This window comes from Panulirus ornatus, chromosome 23 (assembly GCF_036320965.1).
Source record: "Panulirus ornatus isolate Po-2019 chromosome 23, ASM3632096v1, whole genome shotgun sequence".
NCBI classification, from domain to species: Eukaryota; Metazoa; Arthropoda; class Malacostraca; order Decapoda; family Palinuridae; genus Panulirus; species Panulirus ornatus.
Window position 1 is genome coordinate 16,124,807 of NC_092246.1, and position 20,349 is coordinate 16,145,155.

Consider the following 20,349-nt stretch of genomic DNA (forward strand, 5'->3'; position numbering starts at 1 on the left):
AACCATGGAAAGCTGTGTAGGTATGTATATTTGCGTGTGTGGACGTATGTATATACATGTGTATGGGGCGGGGTTGGGCCATTTCTTTCGTCTGTTTCCTTGCGCTACCTCGCAAACGCGGGAGACAGCGACAAAGTATAATAAAATAAAATAAAAAAATAATATATACAGGTACATGTATATGAGTTGGAGAAATGATCAATGGGCATTATTGGATTGCATATTAATCAATGGGCATGTAAAGTCTTTTGGATGTAAATGTGCTGAGAGGGGCATCTGTTGGGATATCTGATGAATATTTGTATAAGTTTTCAGAAAAAGGAAACAGTGTCTTTGAGAACAGAATGGTGAGAGTAAATGAGCTTGGGAAAGAGACTTTTGTAAAGAAAAACCAGGGGAGATTGACTGTAGAATGGCAAAAGGTGAGAGTAAATGAAGCAAGGGGAGTGTATAAGGAATGGGAGGCTTTTAGGGAAGAGGCATGTGTGGGAGATGCATGTACTATGTGAAATACAGGAGGTGGGCATATTAGAAAGGGTAGTGAGTGGTGAGATGAAGAAGTAAAGTTGCTCGTGAAAGAGAAAAGAGAGTTGTTCGGGCAGTACTTACGGGGTAGTGCAAATGACTGGGGGATGTATAAGACAGGGTGGCAGGAGGTCAATATGAAGGTGCAGAGGTTGAAAAAGAGGGCTGTGAGAGTTTGGTTGAGCAAGTATCAGTAATCATAAGGGAAGATAAGATGTTTTGGAAGGAGGTAAATTATGAGCGGGAAACAAGAGAACAAATAGGAACATTGATGAAGGGGGCAGAAGGAGAAGTGGTAATAGATGGTGATGAAGTGAGGAGGAGATGGAGTGAGTATTTTGAAGGGCTGTTGAATGTGTTTTGTGATAAGGTGGTAGATATAGGGTATATAAACAAATAAATTATGATTTCTAGTCCTTAGACTAAACCAAAGACAAATATCAAAATTAGAACCTCAGCAAAGTATTAAAGACTGTTGCACCAGTACAAGGGACTCATGATCACCTGGTTGACCAGACAGACAACACTGCTATAACATCATGGAACTCCAGATAAAAAAACAGATTCTACTAGTTCATGTTTTTAAACACAGACAGAAGAAGAGGCTACCTATCTGACATCTCTGAAGTCCAGAATATAAGGTCATGAAGTGAGGAATTCACAGACTGGTCAACAGGTCTGCACAGCAGAAACTACCAAGTCAGCAGCAAAGTTGGATGTGAGCTTGCTAACCACATTAGCATTATGCTGTAACATCACACATGAGCAGGTTGTTGCATGGTTGTTATGTTTTGGTAGGTGAGGACTCAACTGGCCTCATAGTATTATGGTGGTTGAAGAAGAAGAATTGTAGATACACCCCATTTTAGGGGTGAAAAAGTGTTTTAACCCTGCATCAATCAAGGGCTGTCACAGATGCTTATAGGGCTCTGTAAAGGACATGTTTTTAAGAAACAGAAAAACAAAGATCAAAGGAGGATTTGCAGAGAAAATAGAGGACTGACTTTGATAATGTAGCCTGTGTAGAAAAAGTATTAAAAAGTTAAGAGACGAACAAGGGATGAGAAGATGAGTTGTGTAATATTTTTTGCTGTCTAGGTTTATATTAAAGATATTTCTAGTTGGAAGAATTACTTTAAAAAGATATGAATTGTGAGAGAAGTAGGGAACCTAACAATTACTTGAAGTCTAGGAGGAGGTAGTTTAGAATTTTTTTTTTCTTTTTTTGCTTTGTCGCTGTCTCCCACGTTAGCGAGGTAGCGCAAGGAAACAGACGAAAGAATCGCCCAACCCACCCACATACACATGTATGTACACGTCCACACACACAAATATACATACATACCTATACATCTCAATGTATACATATATATACACACACAGACATATACATATATACACATGTACATAATTCATACTGTCTGCCTTTTTTTTTTATTCCTGTCACCACCTCACCACACATGGAATAACAACCCCCTCCCCCCTCATGTATGCGAGGTAGTGCTAGGAAAAGACAACAAAGGCCACATTCGTTCACACTCAGTCTCTAGCTGTCATGGAATAATGCACTGAAACCACAGCTACCTTTCCACATCCAGGCCCCACAGAACATTCATTGGTTTACCCCAGACGCTTCACATGCCCTGGTTCAATCCATTGGCAGCAAATCGACCCTGGTATACCACATCGTTCCAATTCACTCTATTCCCTGCATGCCTTTCACCCTCCTGCATGTTCAGGCCCCAATCACCCAAAATCTTTTTCACTCCATCTCTCCATTTCCAATTTGGTCTCCCACTTCTCCTTCTTTCCTCCACCTCTGACACATATATCCTCTTGGTCAATCTTTCCTCACTCATTCTCTCCATGTGACCAAACCATTTCAAAACACCCTCTTCTACTCTCTCAACCACACTCTTTTTATTTCCACACATCTCTCTTACCCTTACATTACTTACTCGATCGAACCACCTCACACCACATATTGTCCTCAAACATCCCATTTCCAGCACATCCACCCTCCTGCGCACAACTCTATCCATAGCCCACGCCTCGCAACCAAACAACATAGTTGGAACCACTGTTCCTTCAAACATACCCATTTTTACTTTCTGAGATAGTGTTCTCGACTTCCACACATTCTTCAAGGCTCCCAGAATTTTCATCCCCTCCCCCACCCTATGATTCACTTCCGCTTCCATGGTTCCAATCACTGCCAGATCCACTTCCAGATATCTAAAACACTTTACTTCCTCCAGTTTTTCTTCATTCAAACTTGTCTCCCAATTGACTTGACCCTCAACCCTACTGTACCTAATAACCTTGCTCTTATTCACATTTACTCTCAGCTTTCTTCTTTCACACACTTTACCAAACTCAGTCACCAGCTTCTGCAGTTTCTCACATGAATCAGCCACCAGCGCTGTATCATCAGCAAACAACAACTGACTCACTTTCCAAGCTCTCTCATCCACAACAGACTGCATACTTGCCCCTCTTTCCAAAACTCTTGCATTCATCTCCCTAACAACCCCATCCATAAACAAATTAAACAACCATGGACGCATCACACACCCCTGTCGCAAACCTACATTCACTGAGAACCAATCACTTTCCTCTCTTCCTATACGTACACATGCCTTACATCCTTGATAAAAACTTTGCTTCTAACAACTTGCCTCCCACACCATATATTCTTAATACCTTCCACAGAGCATCTCTATCAACTCTATCATATGCTCTCTCCAGATCCATAAATGCTACATACAAATCCTTTTGCTTTTCTAAGTATTTCTCTCATACATTCCTCAAAGCAAACACCTGATCCACACATCCTCTACCACTTCTGAAACCACACTGCTCTTCCCCAATCTGATGCTCTGTACATGCCTTCACCCTCTCAATCAATACCCTCCCATATAATTTACCAGGAATACCCAACAAACTTATACCTCTGTAATTTGAGCACTCACTCTTATCCCCTTTGCCTTTGTACAGTGGCACTATGCAAGCATTCCGCCAATCCTCAGGCACCTCACCATGAATCATACATACATTAAATAACCTTACCAACCAGTCAACAATACAGTCACCCCCTTTTTTAATAAATTCCACTGCAGTGCTTTCCAAACCTGCTGCCTTGCTGGCTTTCATCTTCCGCAAAGCTTTCATTACCTCTTCTCTGTTTACCAAATCATTTTCCCTAACCCTCTCACTTTGTACACCACCTCGACCAAAACACCCTATATCTGCCACTCTATCATCAGACACATTCAACAAAACTTCAAAATACTCTTTCCATCTCCTTCTCACATCACCACTACTTGTTATCACCTCCCCATTAGCCCCCTTCACTGAAGTTCCCATTTGCTCCCTCGTCTTACGCACTTTATTTACCTCCTTCCAAAACATCTTTTTATTCTCCCTAAAATTTAATGGTAGTCTCTCACCCCAACTCTCATTTGCCCTGTTTTTCACCACTTGCACCTTTCTCTTGACCTCTTGTCTCTTTCTTTTATACATCTCCCACTCATTTGCATTATTTCCCTGCAAAAATCGTCCAAATAATCTTACTTCTTCATCCCACCACTCACTACCCTTTCTAATCAACCCACCTCCCACACTTCTCATGCCACAAGCATCTTTTGTGCAAGACATCACTGCTTCCCTAAATACATCCCATTCCTTCCCCACTCCCCTTACCTCCTTTGTTCTCACCTTTTTCCATTCTGTACTCAGTCTCTCCTGGTACTTCCTCACATAAGTCTCCTTCCCAAGCTCACTTACTCTCATCACTCTCTTCACCCCAACATTCTCTCTTGTTTTCTGAAAACCCATACAAATCTTCACCTTCACTTCAGACATCCCTCCAGTTGCACCTCTCAGCACATTAACATCCAAAAGTCTCTCTTTCGTGTGCCTATCAATTAACACATAATCCAATAATGCATTCTGGCCGTCTCTCGTACTTACATACGTATACTTATGTATATCTTGCTTTTTGAACCAGTCATTCCCAATCACCAGTCCTTTTTCAGCATATGAATCTACAAACTCTTCACCATTTCCATTTACAACACTGAACACCCCATGTATACCAATTATTCCCTCAACTGCCACGTTACTCACCTTTGCATTCAAATCACCCATCACCATAACCCGGTCTTGTGCATCAAAACCACTAGCACACTCATTCAGCTTCTCCCAAAACACTTGCCTCTCATGATCTTTTTTCTCAAGCCCAGGTGCATATGCACCATCTCTCTCCACCAACTTTCAGTTTTACCCATATCAATCTAGAATTTACTTTCTTACACTCTATCACATACTCCCACCACTCCTGTTTCAGGAGTAGTGCTTCTCCTTCCCTTGCTCTTGTCCTCTCACTAACCCCTGACTTTACTCCCAAGACATTCCCAAAGCACTCTTCCCCTTTACCCTTGAGCTTTGTTTCACTCAGAGCCAAAAAATCCAGGTTCCTTTCCTCAAACATACTACTTATCTCTTCTTTTTTCCCATCTTGGTTACATCCACACACATTTAGACACCCCAATCTGAGCCTTCGAGGAGAATGAGCACTCCTCGCGTGACTCCTTCTTCTGTTTCCCCTTTTAGAAAGTTAAAATACAAGGAGGGGAGGGTTTCTAGCCCCCTGCTCCCTCCCCTTTAGTATTCTTTCTCCCCTATCCCCAGGGTTTAGATATTATAAGCTAATATTCTAGGCTGGCGTCGACCTAAGATGAGGTATTTTAGATGGTATAGCCGAATACTTTAGGCAGGCATCATGCCGTAATATCACACACGAGCAGGTTGTTGTCTAGTTATGACTTGGTTGGTTAGGACTTAGGTAGTCTCATAGGTATTATGGTAGTTGAAGAAGAGGAATCTTCATAGATACACCCTATTTTTGGAGTGAAATAATGCTTTAGCCCAGCATCAAACAAGTTCTGTCAAAGATGCTCATAGGGCTCCGAGTGAGTTTTTTTTTAAGAAATGAAAAAATGGAGATAATGAGGATTTGCAGATAGAATAGAGGACTGACTTTGATAGTGTGGCCTTTGTAAAAGAAGTCTGAATGAGTTGAGAACAAACAAGGGATGAGAAAATGATAGTTGTGGATGGTATTTTGTTATATAGTTATATTAAAAGATGTTTCTAGTTTTTGGAAGAAATATTGCGAAAAGATTATGAATTGTAAGAGAACCAGGAAACCTAACCTAACCTAACCTAACCTAACCTAACCTAACCTAACCTAACCTAACCACTAGAATGATGCAAAGAGAGAATTATGAAATGATTAGAAAAGTTGTGTTTAAGTACCTAGAATTAGTTTTGGTGCCAAGGGACATTATGGATGTTATAAGTGTACTTCTATTTGAGGAGAGAAGTATTAGGGATGATAATAATTGGTAGGGGCTTTGATTATTAAAGGTAGGTTTGAAGCTGTTTGTTGGATGTGTGATCAAATGCATTAAAAGGATCACAGATACTGAGGTGAAGATGCAGAAGATGGATTTTTAGAGGGGCTTAGTTGTGATGAACAGCATTTCTTTGGGAAAATGATATTAGAAATGTTGGAGAAAGAAGTGTATGTGTAGTATTTAAGGGCTTGAAAAAAGGAAAGCATTGGGTGATGTAATTAACAGTAGTTTTTAGGAATATTTAGGCAGGGGCATTACATAGAAATAAAGGTGGAAGTAGTAGGTAGGAACATTTGGCAGGAGCATTAGGTAGAAGTAGTCAATAGGAACATTAGGTAGGAGCCTCTATAAATACGTGCTAGAGTTTTCCTCTGCCAGTGGCCTGTTAAGGGTGGGGCACTAAAGGTTAAGAAGCAGCTCTGGAGTTCATTAGTTAAGGAGACTCTATTGCCATAGCCACTCCCTTGAGGGAATTCCAGTTGTGAACAGGCATCAGAGATACAGATATATAGAAAAATGTCTTTAGTAATGGCCTTTGGAGTGTGTACAGGGTATGTAGTCTTAGGGGAATGCTTTTGTGGAAGGTATTAGTTGGAAATATAGGTTGAGTAAGACTGGAAAAGGAAAGGAGGGAAAGTGATGTGAGAATGTATTTAAATGAAACTGTTGTAGTGGAAGAGGCAAAAGAGAAACTACAAGGCATAATAAAACTATTCATAAGAGCTTGTAAGGTTGATTTGCTAGAGAAAGGGATTTCATTATGATATGTGGTTGGATAATGAGAAGTTTGAAATGGTTCAAAATATTTGGCAAGCAGAAGTGTTCTTCGTGAAGATAAATGGATGAAAGTTGAGTTACTGTATGTGAGGTGATGAGAAATGTGCAAGTTGCTGGCAACTTTAGGAAGGGTGTAATGGGTAAAGATATGACTCTGCAAGTGTGATTTGGCTTGTCAGAAGGCATAGTTCTTCAAACTTCAGTATCCATGGATGAAATATGACTTAGATTTCTAAGAGTACATGAGAAGGTGCAAGATATAGATGTTGCTTTTATAAAACTGGGTATCAGAATAGGGAGTGGATGAAATGAGAAATTATTTTGAAATGAAGTATGAGATTAAGAAAGAAACCTGTGTGAAAAACGCATTTGAGATGACCTAGCATATGAAGATAATGGATGTGAGATAGAAGACTTAAAAGCCTCTATGGGTGAGCCGAGAATAAAAAAGGCAATGTGTATGTACTTACTAATGGATGTGAGAAAGAAGACTAAAAAGCCTCTATGGGTGAGCTGAGAGTAAAAAAAGGCAAAGTGTATGTACTTGCTAATGGATGTGAGAAAGAAGACTAAAAAGTCTCTATAGGTGAGCTGAGAATAAAAAAGGCAATGTGTATGTACTTACTAATGGATGTGAGAAAGAAGACTGAAAAGCCTCAATGGGTGAGCTGAGAGTAAAAAAAGGCAAAGTGTATGTACATACTAATGTGCTCTTGTGATGAGGTTTTACCTAAAGGCAGGGCTAATGCAAGTGTTATGTATGAGAAAGAAAGATCTTATGTTTGTAGTCTGAAATCCAGCTGCTCATGTTTAGTTTAGGCAGAAAGCGAAGACAGCTACCTAGACCAGTGGAGTGACACCTAACAGCCAGTAGAGAACATGAGTCAAGTGAAAGGATGTTGAGGGGGTACATGGTTAAATGAATTACCATCACATTGGAGTGTTTGGAATTGTTCCCTGTTAGGTTGCAGGAAGGAAGCTGCTTATGTCAGCCAGCTGGATTTTAGGTGTTAGTATATTTTATATGACTGCATATAATTGAATGTCAGTGCAGTTAAAATGCAAATTCAATAGAGTTGAGTTGATAGAGATGCTCTGTGCAAAGTATTAAGAATATATGGTGTGGGAGGCAAGTTGTTAGAAGCAGTGAAAAGTTTTTATCGAGGATGTAAGGCATGTGTACATGTAGGAAGAGAGGAAAGTGATTGGTTTTCAGTGAATGTAGGTTTGTGGCAGGGGTGTGTGATGTCTCCATGGTTGTTTAATTTGTTTATGGATGGGGTTGTTAGGGAGGTGAATGCAAGAGTTTTGGAAAGAGGGGCAAGTATGAAGTCTGTTGGGGATGAGAGAGCTTGGGAAGTGAGTCAGTTGTTGTTCGCTGATGATACAGCGCTGGTGGCTGATTCATGTGAGAAACTGCAGAAGCTGGTGACTGAGTTTGGTAAAGTGTGTGAAAGAAGAAAGTTAAGAGTAAATGTGAATAAGAGCAAGGTTATTAGGTACAGTAGGGTTGAGGGTCAAGTCAATTGGGAGGTAAGTTTGAATGGAGAAAAACTGGAGGAAGTAAAGTGTTTTAGATATCTGGGAGTGGATCTGGCAGCAGATGGAACCATGGAAGCGGAAGTGGATCATATGGTGGGGGAGGGGGCGAAAATCCTGGGAGCCTTGAAGAATGTTTGGAAGTCGAGAACATTATCTCGGAAAGCAAAAATGGGTATGTTTGAAGGAATAGTTGTTCCAACAACATTGTACGGTTGCGAGGCGTTGGTTATGGATAGAGTTGTGCGCAGGAGGGTGGATGTGCTGGAAATTAGATGTTTGAGGACAATGTGTGTTGTGAGGTGGTTTGATCGAGTAAGTAACGTAAGGGTAAGAGAGATGTGTGGAAATAAAAAGAGCGTGGTTGAGAGAGCAGAAGAGGGTGTTTTGAAATGGTTTGGGCACATAGAGAGAATGAGTGAGGAAAGATTGACCAAGAGGATATATGTGTCGAAGGTGGAGGGAACGAGGAGAAGTGGGAGACCAAATTGGAGGTGGAAAGATGGAGTGAAAAAGATTTTGTGTGATCGGGGCCTGAACATGCAGGAGGGTGAAAGGAGGGCAAGGAATAGAGTGAATTGGATCGATGTGGTATACCTGGGTTGACGTGCTGTCAGTGGATTGAATCAGGGTATGTGAAGCGTCTGGGGTAAACCATGGAAAGCTGTGTAGGTATGTATATTTGCGTGTGTGGACGTATGTATATACATGTGTATGGGGGTGGGTTGGGCCATTTCTTTCGTCTGTTTCCTTGCGCTACCTCACAAACGCGGGAGACAGCGACAAAGCAAAAAAAAAAGATATATATATAATATAATAAGTTTTAGCATGTTTTAGCACTTAAACTTCATAAATTTCATGGCAAGGCATGGTTTGCATGATATTGATTTTCTTGCTTGCATATTTGCTTTGGTTGATGATAGTCATAACTGGAGCATGAAACATTGTTAATAGATGCTAATTTTTAATTGTCTTTCCTTACAGAAATATATGAGCCTAAACTAGATGGTACTTTGTTGCATGATGCCTCTGAAAGTAATCTGACTGCTTTAGAGTCAGTGTTTCAGTCAGTGAATATGCCAGTTAACAACTACAGTGGCAACTATGAAGACATATCTTCCCTTGGAATGCACATGTCTGCCTTTAATGTTCAAAGCTTTCTTAGCACTGAGTAAGTTGCCCATACTTTTAAATATTTTTATCATGTGTTCATAGTTATATCTGGTCTTTGAATATGATATAATGCTTTGTTTGTTTACAATCTTTTACTCGAGTTGTTTCTGGGTATTTCAGGAATGTGAACCTGACAAATCTAACCATAGCCTTCAATGACACATACATGCACTCCATTCCAATTTTAGTCAACCTGCTCAACAATGCTCTATTGAGGTTAGTTCATGTACTATATTTGCAAGGTATGTTTTGTCATTTATTTAGCCTGGTTTTGATAGTTTCCTTCATTTTGCAGGCATTGAAAATTTCTCAAGCCTAGAGTGAATTATTCCATGAAAAATTAGTATTTTGATATGCTGTATCTGTCATCCCAGGAGAAAGGGGAAGTAAATGGTCCCTATCTATCTCCTGCACATCTTAGGGGATGATTAAGAGGTTTAAGAGCAAAGGGCTAGACGTCCTCTCCTCATGGATTAACAATATTTAAGTGAGAAGTGGGCAGTGATGGATGGTAATGTTGGAGTACAGGTAGATGTAGGAGCCAAGGGATGATGTATTGAGAAGGCTAAATTGTCTTGTGATACTTTTGTGAGACCCTTCAAACCCAGCCTAACGCTGTAGAAAATATTCCTGGATTTCTTTGTTTTTTCATTATTTTTTTGACAGATTAACTGTCTTTGCAGTGTCCATTATTCTCATTATATATTATATGTAGAGTTTGTCAGTACTGTAACACTTTTTTCAATATCTTCATCTTTTCCCTTTTTCTCCTTGATAAGGCTTAAAAGATGAGGGTCATTATATCCTTGTCTGTATGTTTTAACTTTCATATTATGAAGTAGATGTTATCATGCTCTTATCTTAGTGCATAATTAAGTTGCCTACATTGCTACGTTCATTTGTTCATATATCTCTCTTATCTTGTAAATGATTATTGGAAATGCATCTTGGTGAGGTGCCTTAGGATTGGTAGAATGCAAGGGGACAAAGGTGAGTTTTTGAATTACAGAGGTATAAGTATGTTGATTGTAACAGTAAGTTGTATGGAAGATTGATGACTGAGAGCGTGGTGGCATGCACAGAACATCAGATTATGGACGAACAATATGGTTTCAGTTGTGATAAAGAATGTGTGGATCAGGCATTTGTTTTTAAGATTGTGTGTGAGAAATACCTAGAGAAATGTTAGGACACGTATGTGGCATTTATGGATCTGGAGAACGCATATGACGGGGTCGATGTAGATGCTGTGTGGAAGGTGTTACAAATGTATGGTATGGAAAGAAAGCTATTAGAAGCAGTAATGAGCTTTTATCAAGATAGTAAGGTGTGGGTAGAAAGGAGGGTCATTGGTTCCAGGTGAAGGTGAGTCTGTGAAAGGGGGTGTTTGATATCACCATGGGTGTTTAATATTTTTATGGATGGGTTGGTCAGGAAGTAGATGGCAATGGTCTTAGAGAGAAGGGCAGGGATGCAGTCTGTTTGAGATGAGGGGAGGCTAGGAAGTGAGTCAGATGTTTGCAGATGACACAGTCAGCCTTGACAGATTCAAGTGAGAAACTGCTGGTTATTTTTGATGCTTTCAAGTCACTGCCTTGCATACATTATCTTTAATCTTTCTTGTAGACTGTAGGGTTCAAGATTTTTGGCCTTTCATGATAATTCATCAGATTTTCTTGTGAAGTGTCTCTGTAGAGGTATAAGTAGTAGGTAGGAACATTAGGCAGGAGCATTAAGTAGAAGTAATCAGTACAAGCATTAGTTAAGACCCTCTGCAAACACTGCACTAGAGTCACCCTCTGCCAGTGGCCTCTTAAGGTTGAGGCACTAAAGGCTGAAAAGTAACACTGGAATTCACTAGTCATGAAGACTGTTGCCCTGGCCACCCCCTCTAAGGAGTTCCAGGTTGGGCACAGGAGTCATGAGATGTAAACAGATAGACAGATAGTGTCTGTGTTCTTTTTAATTTGCTTATGTCCATTAGTTTTTCCTGTAATTACCTGTAATTGATAGAGGTTCATCTTAAGAAAACATTTTTCAGGCACTGGGAGTCATCATATGAAAGTTTTCATTTTCGTTGGCTTATTTTAAATCCATCATAGTTTTGACATTTGTTTGGATAAGAGGCATCCCATAGTTACTACAGGTGAATATTTCAGCCTACCATTCTTTAGAAGTACTTTTGAATTGCAAATATATATGTGAATAATTGTAAAGAGAGTGCAGCCTTTCTTCATCAGTACCTGGCACTCTCTTGCTAATGTGGGAAACAGGTATGAATTTTTTTTTAGGTGTTTGACGGTATATGTGATTGTGTAAAAAGAAGGTGATTATTTATTTTTTCATAGATAATGATAAGAATCGCAACTGAATTTGCATCTACTCCCACCTTGCCTCTTCCTCTTTCTGCCACCCCTCTCTAGGGCTCCTATGCTTTAACTTTAGTACAAATACCACAGTCATAGAGGTTAGGTCAGCTCACATTTTTTTAAACGTCTTTTGCGCCTTGTACTTTTACGTGTATTTCTTTAATTTCACCTGGGGAAACAGAAAATTTGAAGTTTATTTTTTTGAACGTGTTACAATTTGCATATTAGGTGGTCTTTCAGGGTTAATTGGTGACCATACAGCAAACTAGTATCCTCATAATCCTTTTGTATGTTATTTTATTATTTATTTATTTTACTTTGTCGCTGTCTCCCACGTTAGGTAGCGCAAGGAAACAGACAAAAGAATGGCCCAACCCACCCACATACACATGTATGTACATACACGTCCACACATGCAAATATACATACCTCTACATCTCAACATATACATATATGTATACACACAGAGACATATACATATATACACATGTACATATTTCATACTGTCTGCCCTTATTCATTCCCATCGCCACCCTGCCACACATGAAATAACAACCTCCTGCCCCCGCATATGTGCAAGGTAGCACTAGGAAAAGACAACAAAGGCCACATTCGTTCACACTCAGTCTGTAGCTGTCATGTATAATGTACCACAGCTCCCTTTCCACATCCAGGCCCCACAGAACTTTCCATGGTTTACCCCAGACGCTTCACACACCCTGGTTCAATCCATTGACAGCACATCGACCCTGGTATACCACATCGATCCAATTCACTCTATTCCTTGCACGCCTTTCACCCTCCTGCATGTTCAGGCCCCAATCACTTAAAATCTTTTTCACTCCATCTTTCCACCTCCAATTTGGTTACCCACTTCACCTCATTCCCTCCACCTCTGACACATATATCCTCATAGTCAATCTTTCCTCACTCATTCTCTCCATGTGACCAAACCATTTCAAAACACCCTCTTCTACTCTCTCAACCACACTCTTTTTATTACCGCACATCTCTCTTACCCTATTATTACTTACCGGATCAAACCACCTTACACCACATATTGTCCTCAAACATCTTATTTCCAGCACATCCACCTTTCTCCGCACAACTCTATCTATAGCCCACGCCTCGCAACCATATAACATTGTTGGAACCACTATTCCTTCAAACTTACCCATTTTTGCTTTCCAAGATAATGTTCTCGACTTCCACACATTCTTCAACACTCCCAGAACTTTCACCCCCTTCCCCCACCCTATGATTCATTTCCGCTTCCATGGTTCCATCTGCTGCCAAATTCACTTCCAGATGTCTAAAACACTTCACTTCCTCCAGTTTTTCTCCATTCAAACTTACCTCCCAATTGACTTGTCCCTCAACCTTACTGTACCTAATACCCTTACTCTTATTCACATTTACTCTCAGCTTTCTTCTTTCACACACCTTACCAAACTCAGTCACCAGCTTCTGCAGTTTCTCACACGAATCAGCCACCAGCGCTGTATCATCAGCAAACAACAACTGACTCACTTCCCAAGCTCTCTCATCCCCAACCGACTGCATACTTGCCCCTCTTTCCAAAACTCTTGCATTCACCTCCCTAACAACCCCATCCATAAGCAAATTAAACAACCATGGAGACATCACAAACCCCTGTCGCAAACCAACATTTACTGAGAACCAATCACTTTCCTCTCTTCCTACACGTACACATGCCATACATCCTCGATAAAAACTTTTCACTGCTTCTAACAACTTGCCTCCCACACCATATATTCTTAATACCTTCCACAGAGCATCTCTATCAACTCTATCATATGCCTTCTCCAGATCCATAAGTGCTACATACAAATCCATTTGCTTTTCTAAGTATTTCTCACATACATTCTTCAAAGCAAACACCTGATCCACACATCCTCTACCACTTCTGAAAACACACTGCTCTTCCCCAATCTGATGCTCTGTACATGCCTTCACCCTCTCAATCAATACCCTCCCATATAATTTCCCAGGAATGCTCAACAAACTTATAACACTGTAATTTGAGCACTCACTTTTATCCCCTTTCCCTTTGTACAATGGCACTATGCAAGCATTCTACCAATCGTCAGGCACCTCACCATGAGTCATACATACATTAAATAACCTTACCAACCAGTCAACAATACAGTCACCCCCTTTTTTAATAAATTCCACTGCAGTGCTTTCCAAACCTGCTGCCTTGCCGGCTTTCATCTTCCGCAAAGCTTTTACTACCTCTTCTCTGTTTACCAAATCAATCTCCCTAACCCTCTCACTCTGCACACCACCTCGACCAAAACACCCTATATCTGCCATTCTATCATCAAACGCACTCAACAAACCTTCAAAATACTCACTCCATCTCCTTCTCACATCACCACTACTTGTTATAACCTCCCCATTAGCGCCCTTCACTGAAATTCCCATTTGTTCCCTTGTCTTACGCACGTTATTTACCTCCTTCCAAAACATCTTTTTATTCTCCCTAAAATTTAACGATACTCTCTCACCCCAACTCTCATTTGCCCTCTTTTTCACCTCTTGCACCTTTCCCTTGACCTCCTGCCTCTTTCTTTTATACATCTCCCACTCATTTGCATTATTTCCCTGCAAAAATCGTCCAAATGCCTCTCTCTTCTCTTTCACTAATAATCTTACTTCTTCATCCCACCACTCACTCCCCTTTCTAATCTGCCCACCTCCCACTCTTCTCATGCCACAAGCATCTTTTGTGCAAGCCATCACTGCTTCCCTAAATACATCCCATTCCTCCTCCACTCCCCTTACGTCCTTTGTTCTCACCTTTTTCCATTCTGTACTCAGTCTCTCCTGGTACTTCCTCACACAAGTCTCCTTCCCAAGCTTACTTACTCTCACCTCTCTCTTCACCCCAACATTCTCTCTTCTTTTCTGAAAACCTCTACAAATCTTCGCCTTCGCCTCCACAAGATAATGATCAGACATCCCTCCAGTTGCACCTCTCAGCACATTAACATCCAAAAGTCTCTTTCGTGCACCTATCAATTAACACATAATCCAATAATGCTCTATGGCCATCTCTCCTACTTACATACGTATACTTATTCCCTCAACTGCCACATTATTCACCTTTGCATATATGTATATAGGTTAAATGAGTGGAGAGTTTACTCTGGAAGTTAATGATTTAGGATTGAGGTTCCTGAGGAATCTGAGTCAATATCTTCTTTGTGTATCCATGTAGGCATGTGAAAAGAATGCAAATTGGCAGTTTACAAGGAGAGCATGTTATAGTATGATTACAAAGGTTAGTGTGAGAGAAGAGAAATGGGGAAAGAATTCATGGAATGGTGTAGGTGAGGGAGATATGTAAGGACTGGGTTAAATGGAGACTCTTTTGCAATGGTCACCCCTTTGGTAGGAGTTCTCAGGGGGTAATGGGTGTCAGAGATATAGATAGACAGATTGATAATTCTGTTGACTTATTATGTGGGGAGTTTGTTGTTAGTCACTTTGTTTCCTACCTATGGTTTAACTGACACCTCAGTTAGATCAGAGTGCCTTTCTGAGAATGTTTAGGGCTCTTGAGTCTAATTTTCTGACTGTTGCAGTGTTGTTGTTGTTGCTGGTAAAGATCATGAGAGTTTAGTGCACTCATTGTTGCTTTAAGAATTTGAACATGAGTTGATTTGATTCTTTAATTGTTTTTATGTTTTATTATTCTTTTTCAGAAGTCTGGGTGAATCTGATATGATTAACATATCCACACAGTTCCTGCCAAGATTTACAGGAAATGCAAAATTTGATGTTTCATCATTTTTTGCTCCAATGATGATTGGTATGGCTTTTACAATGATTCCAGCCTCACTTTCTATTGAGCTTGTGCATGACAGAGAGGTGGGTAATTCTGTGGTCTTTTAAAGGGAGTGTTGATTTTCTATGTTACTCATTCTATAAGGACATGTTGAGTTAACAGTTTTCGAAAGAATAATTATGCAATGTATATAGGGGAGGGAGTATGTACAGAACCAAGGCAGGCTCACTGTTAGGTAGAATAAGTAAGAATGCCTGTATAATTACCTATTTGTATTGTATGGAGAGGGAGTTATACATTCATGGAGCCCCATCTCTTGAATGCTTCTTTTTATGTGACTTTTTAAACATCTGTATGCTGTCTGAACTTACAATTTTCTCATTCACTTTATTCTGTTCATCCATCATTATTCTACAGTATTATGAAAATACTTATATACATATTTTTTCTGATAAGTTTCGTGGTTGATTTCATGTTCTATCTAGTTGTTCTTCCGTGCACCTTCCAAAGAACTCTGTTCTGTGTCATCAGTCTGGTGTAGAGACATAGGGTATAATCAACCACTCTCTCTTTTTTCTTGCATGGTGTGCAAATTTTAGGCCTAAAGCATTTCCCTGCAATTTGGCCCTCATAATTCTGGTACCATACTTGTTGCCTTTTCCACACCTTCCTTGTCAGCTCACTGTGTTTCTTCAGGGTTGATGAACAAACTTGAGAAGAATCTACTTTTGGCCTGATTTGGGATGTGAACTGGAATAGTATTTTGATATATGCAGGAGGCAGTTTGTCACCTTTACCACTCTATTAATGTGGAACTCTGGTAACATACAAGGGATGATGTCAACTAGCAAGTCCCTTGCACACATAGATTCCTCATTATTTTACACTTATGCAGGTTAAGTTTCATCAACCATATGTCAGACCAACTTGAAGTTTTTCTAGGTCTCCTTGTAAATTGATGCACACTTCCACAGCCTCTGTTCGTTTATTTCGTAGTGTCAGTTCTTTTTCAGCAAGTTTGATATATGCATATTTACTTCTGAGAGACTAATGAATATGAGGCAGTATAATTATTTATTTATTTTATTGTGCTTTGTCGCTGTCTCCCATGTTTGCGAGTTAGCGCAAGGAAACAGACGAAAGAAATGGCCCAACCCACCCACATACACATGTATATACATACATGTCCACACACGCAAATATACATACCCATACATCTCAATGCACACATATATATACACACACAGACACATACATATATACACATGCACACAATTCACACTGTCTGCCTTTATTCATTCCCATCGCCACCTCGCCACACGTGGAATAACATCCCCCTCCCCCCTCATGTGTGCGAGGTAGCGCTAGGAAAAGACAACAAAGGCCCCATTCGTTCACACTCAGTCTCTAACTGTCATGCAATAATGCCCAAAACCACAGCTCCCTTTCCGCGTCCAGGCCCCACACAACTTTCCATGGTTTACCCCAGACGCTTCACATGCCCTGATTCAATCCATTGACAGCACGTCGACCCCGGTATACCACATCGATCCAGTTCACTCTATTCCTTGCCCACCTTTCACCCTCCTGCATGTTCAGGCCCCGATCACACAAAATCTTTTTCACTCCATCTTTCCACCTCCAATTAGGTCTCCCACTTCTCCTTGTTCCCTCCACCTCCGACACATATATCCTCTTACTCAATCTTTCCTCTCATTCTCTCCATGTGCCCAAACCATTTCAAAACACCCTCTTCTGCTCTCTCAACCATGCTCTTTTTATTTCCACACATCTCTCTTACCCTTACATTACTTACTCGATCAAACCACCTCACACCACATATTGTCCTCAAACATCTCATTTCCAGCACATCCACCCTCCTGCGCACAACTCTATCCATAGCCCATGCCTCGCAACCATATAACATTGTTGGAACCACTATTCCTTCAAACATAGCCATTTTTGCTTTCAGAGATAATGTTCTCAACTTCCACACATTCTTCAAGGCTCCTAGGATTTTCGCCCCCTCCCCCACCCTATTATTCATTTCCGCTTCCATGGTTCAATCCGCTGCCAGATCCACTCCCAGATATCTAAAACACTTTACTTCCTCCAGTTTTTCTCCATTCAAACTTACCTCCCAATTGACTTGACCCTCAACCGTACTGTACCTAATAACCTTGCTCTTATTCACATTTACTCTTAACTTTCTTCTTTCACACACTTTACCAAACTCAGTCACCAGCTTCTGCAGTTTCTCACATGAATCAGCCACCAGCACTGTATCATCAGCGAACAACAACTGACTCACTTCCCAAGCTCTCTCATCCCCAACAGACTGCATACTTGCCCCTCTTTCCAAAACTCTTGCATTCACCTCCCTAGCAACCCCATCCATAAACAAATTAAACAACCATGGAGACATCACACACCCCTGCCGCAAACCTACATTCACTGAGAACCAATCACTTTCCTCTCTGCCTACACATACACATGCCTTGCATCCTCGATAAAAACTTTTCACTGCTTCTAACAACTTGCCTCCCACACCATATATTCTTAGTACCTTCCTCAGAGCATCTCTATCAACTCTATCATATGCCTTCTCCAGATCCATAAATGCTACATACAAATCCATTTGCTTTTCTAAGTATTTCTTACATACATTCTTCAAAGCAAACACCTGATCCACACATCCTCTACCACTTCTGAAACCACACTGCTCCTCCCCAATCTGATGCTCTGTACATGCCTTCACCCTCTCAATCAATACCCTCCCATATAATTTCCCAGGAGTACTCAACAAACTTATACCTCTGTAATTTGAGCTCTCACTCTTATCCCCTTTGCCTTTGTACAATGGCACTATGCACGCATTCCACCAATCCTCAGGCACCTCACCATGAATCATACATACATTAAATATTCTTACCAACCAGTCAACAATACAGTCACCCCCTTTTTTACTAAATTCCACTGCAATACCATCCAAACCTGCTGCCTTGTCGGCTTTCATCTTCCGCAAAGCTTTTACTACCTCTTCTATGTTTACCAAATCATTTTCCCTAACCCTCTCACTTTGCACACCGCCTTGACTGAAACACCCTATATCTGCCACACCATCATCAAACACATTCAACAAACCTTCAAAATACTCACTCCATCTCCTTCTCACATCACCACTACTTGTTATCACCTCCCCATTCGCCCCCTTCACTGAAGTTCCCATTGATTGCCTTATCTTACGTACTATATTTACCTCCTTCCAAAACATCTTTTTATTTATTTTTATTTTGCTTTGTCGCTGTCTCCCGTGTTAGCGAGGTAGCGCAAGGAAACAGACATAAGAATGGCCCAACCCACCCACATACACATGTATACACAACACGTCCACACACGCAAATATACATACCAATACAACTCAATGTATACATATATATACACACACAGACATACACATATATACACATGTACATAATTCATACTGTCTGCCTTTATTTATTACCATCGCCACCTCACCACACATGGAATAACAACCCCCTCCCCCCCTCATGTGTGCGAGGAAGCGCTAGGAAAAGACAACAAAGGCCCTATTCGTTCACACTCAGTCTCAAGCTGTCATATAATAATGCACCGAAACCACAGCTCCCTTTCCACATCCAGGCCCCACAGAACTTTCCATGGTTTACCCCAGACGCTTCACATGCCCTGGTTCAATCCATTGACAGCACGTCGACCCCGGTATACCACGTCGTTCCAATTCACTCTAGTCCTTACCCTCCTTTCACCCTCCTGCATGTTCAGGCCCCGATCACTCAAGATCTTTTTCACTCCATCTTTCCACCTCCAATTAGGTCTCCCACTTCTCCTCGTTCCCTCCACCTCTAACACATATATCCTCTTCGTCAATCTTTCCTCACTCATTCTCTCCATGTGACGAAACCATTTCAAAACACCCTCTTCTGCTCTCTCAACCACACTCTTTTTATTTCTCTACATCACTCTTACCCTTACATTACTTACTCGATCAAACCACCTCACACCATATATTGTCCTCAAACATCTCATTTCCAGCACATCCACCCTCCTGCGCACAACTCTATCCATAGCCCATGCCCCACAACCATACAACATTGTTGGAACCACTATTCCTTCAAGCATACTTTTTTTTTTTTTCCAAGATAATGTTCTCGACTTCCAAACATTCTTCAAGGCTCCCAGAATTTTCGCCCCCTCCCCCACCCTATGATTCACTTCCGCTTCCATTGTTCCATCCGCTGCCAGATCCACTCCCAGATATCTAAAACACTTTACTTCCTCCAGTTTTTCTCCATTCAAACTTACCTCCCAATTGACTTGACCCTCAACCCTACTGTACCTAATAACCTTGCCCTTATTCACACTTACTCTCAACTTTCTTCTTTCACACACTTTACCAAACTCAGTCACCAGCTTCTGCAGTTTCACACATGAATCAGCCACCAGCGCTGTTTCATCAGCCGAACAACAACTGACGTTCCCAAGCTCTCTCATCCACAACAGACTGCATACTTGCCCCTCTTTCCAAATCTCTTGCTTTCACCACCCTAACATCCCCATCCATAAACAATTTAAACAACCATGGAGACATCACACACCCCTGCCGCAAACCTACATTCACTGAGAACCAATCACTTTCCTCTCTTCCTACATGTACACATGCCTTACATCCTCAGTAAAAACTTTTCACTGC

At 40.8% G+C, this 20,349-nt stretch overlaps 1 protein-coding gene across 1 annotated transcript in view; it reads left to right on the top strand.

Annotated features, from left to right (window-relative positions):
* LOC139756954 (cholesterol transporter ABCA5-like) overlaps positions 1-20,349 on the top strand; it is a 239,602-nt gene that overhangs the window by 145,568 nt on the left and 73,685 nt on the right. Inside the window, exons 20-22 of the mRNA XM_071676898.1 lie at positions 9,246-9,432; positions 9,555-9,650; positions 15,535-15,700. Coding sequence (XP_071532999.1) covers positions 9,246-9,432; positions 9,555-9,650; positions 15,535-15,700 — 449 coding nt within the window. The remainder of the gene's footprint in view (positions 1-9,245; positions 9,433-9,554; positions 9,651-15,534; positions 15,701-20,349) is intronic.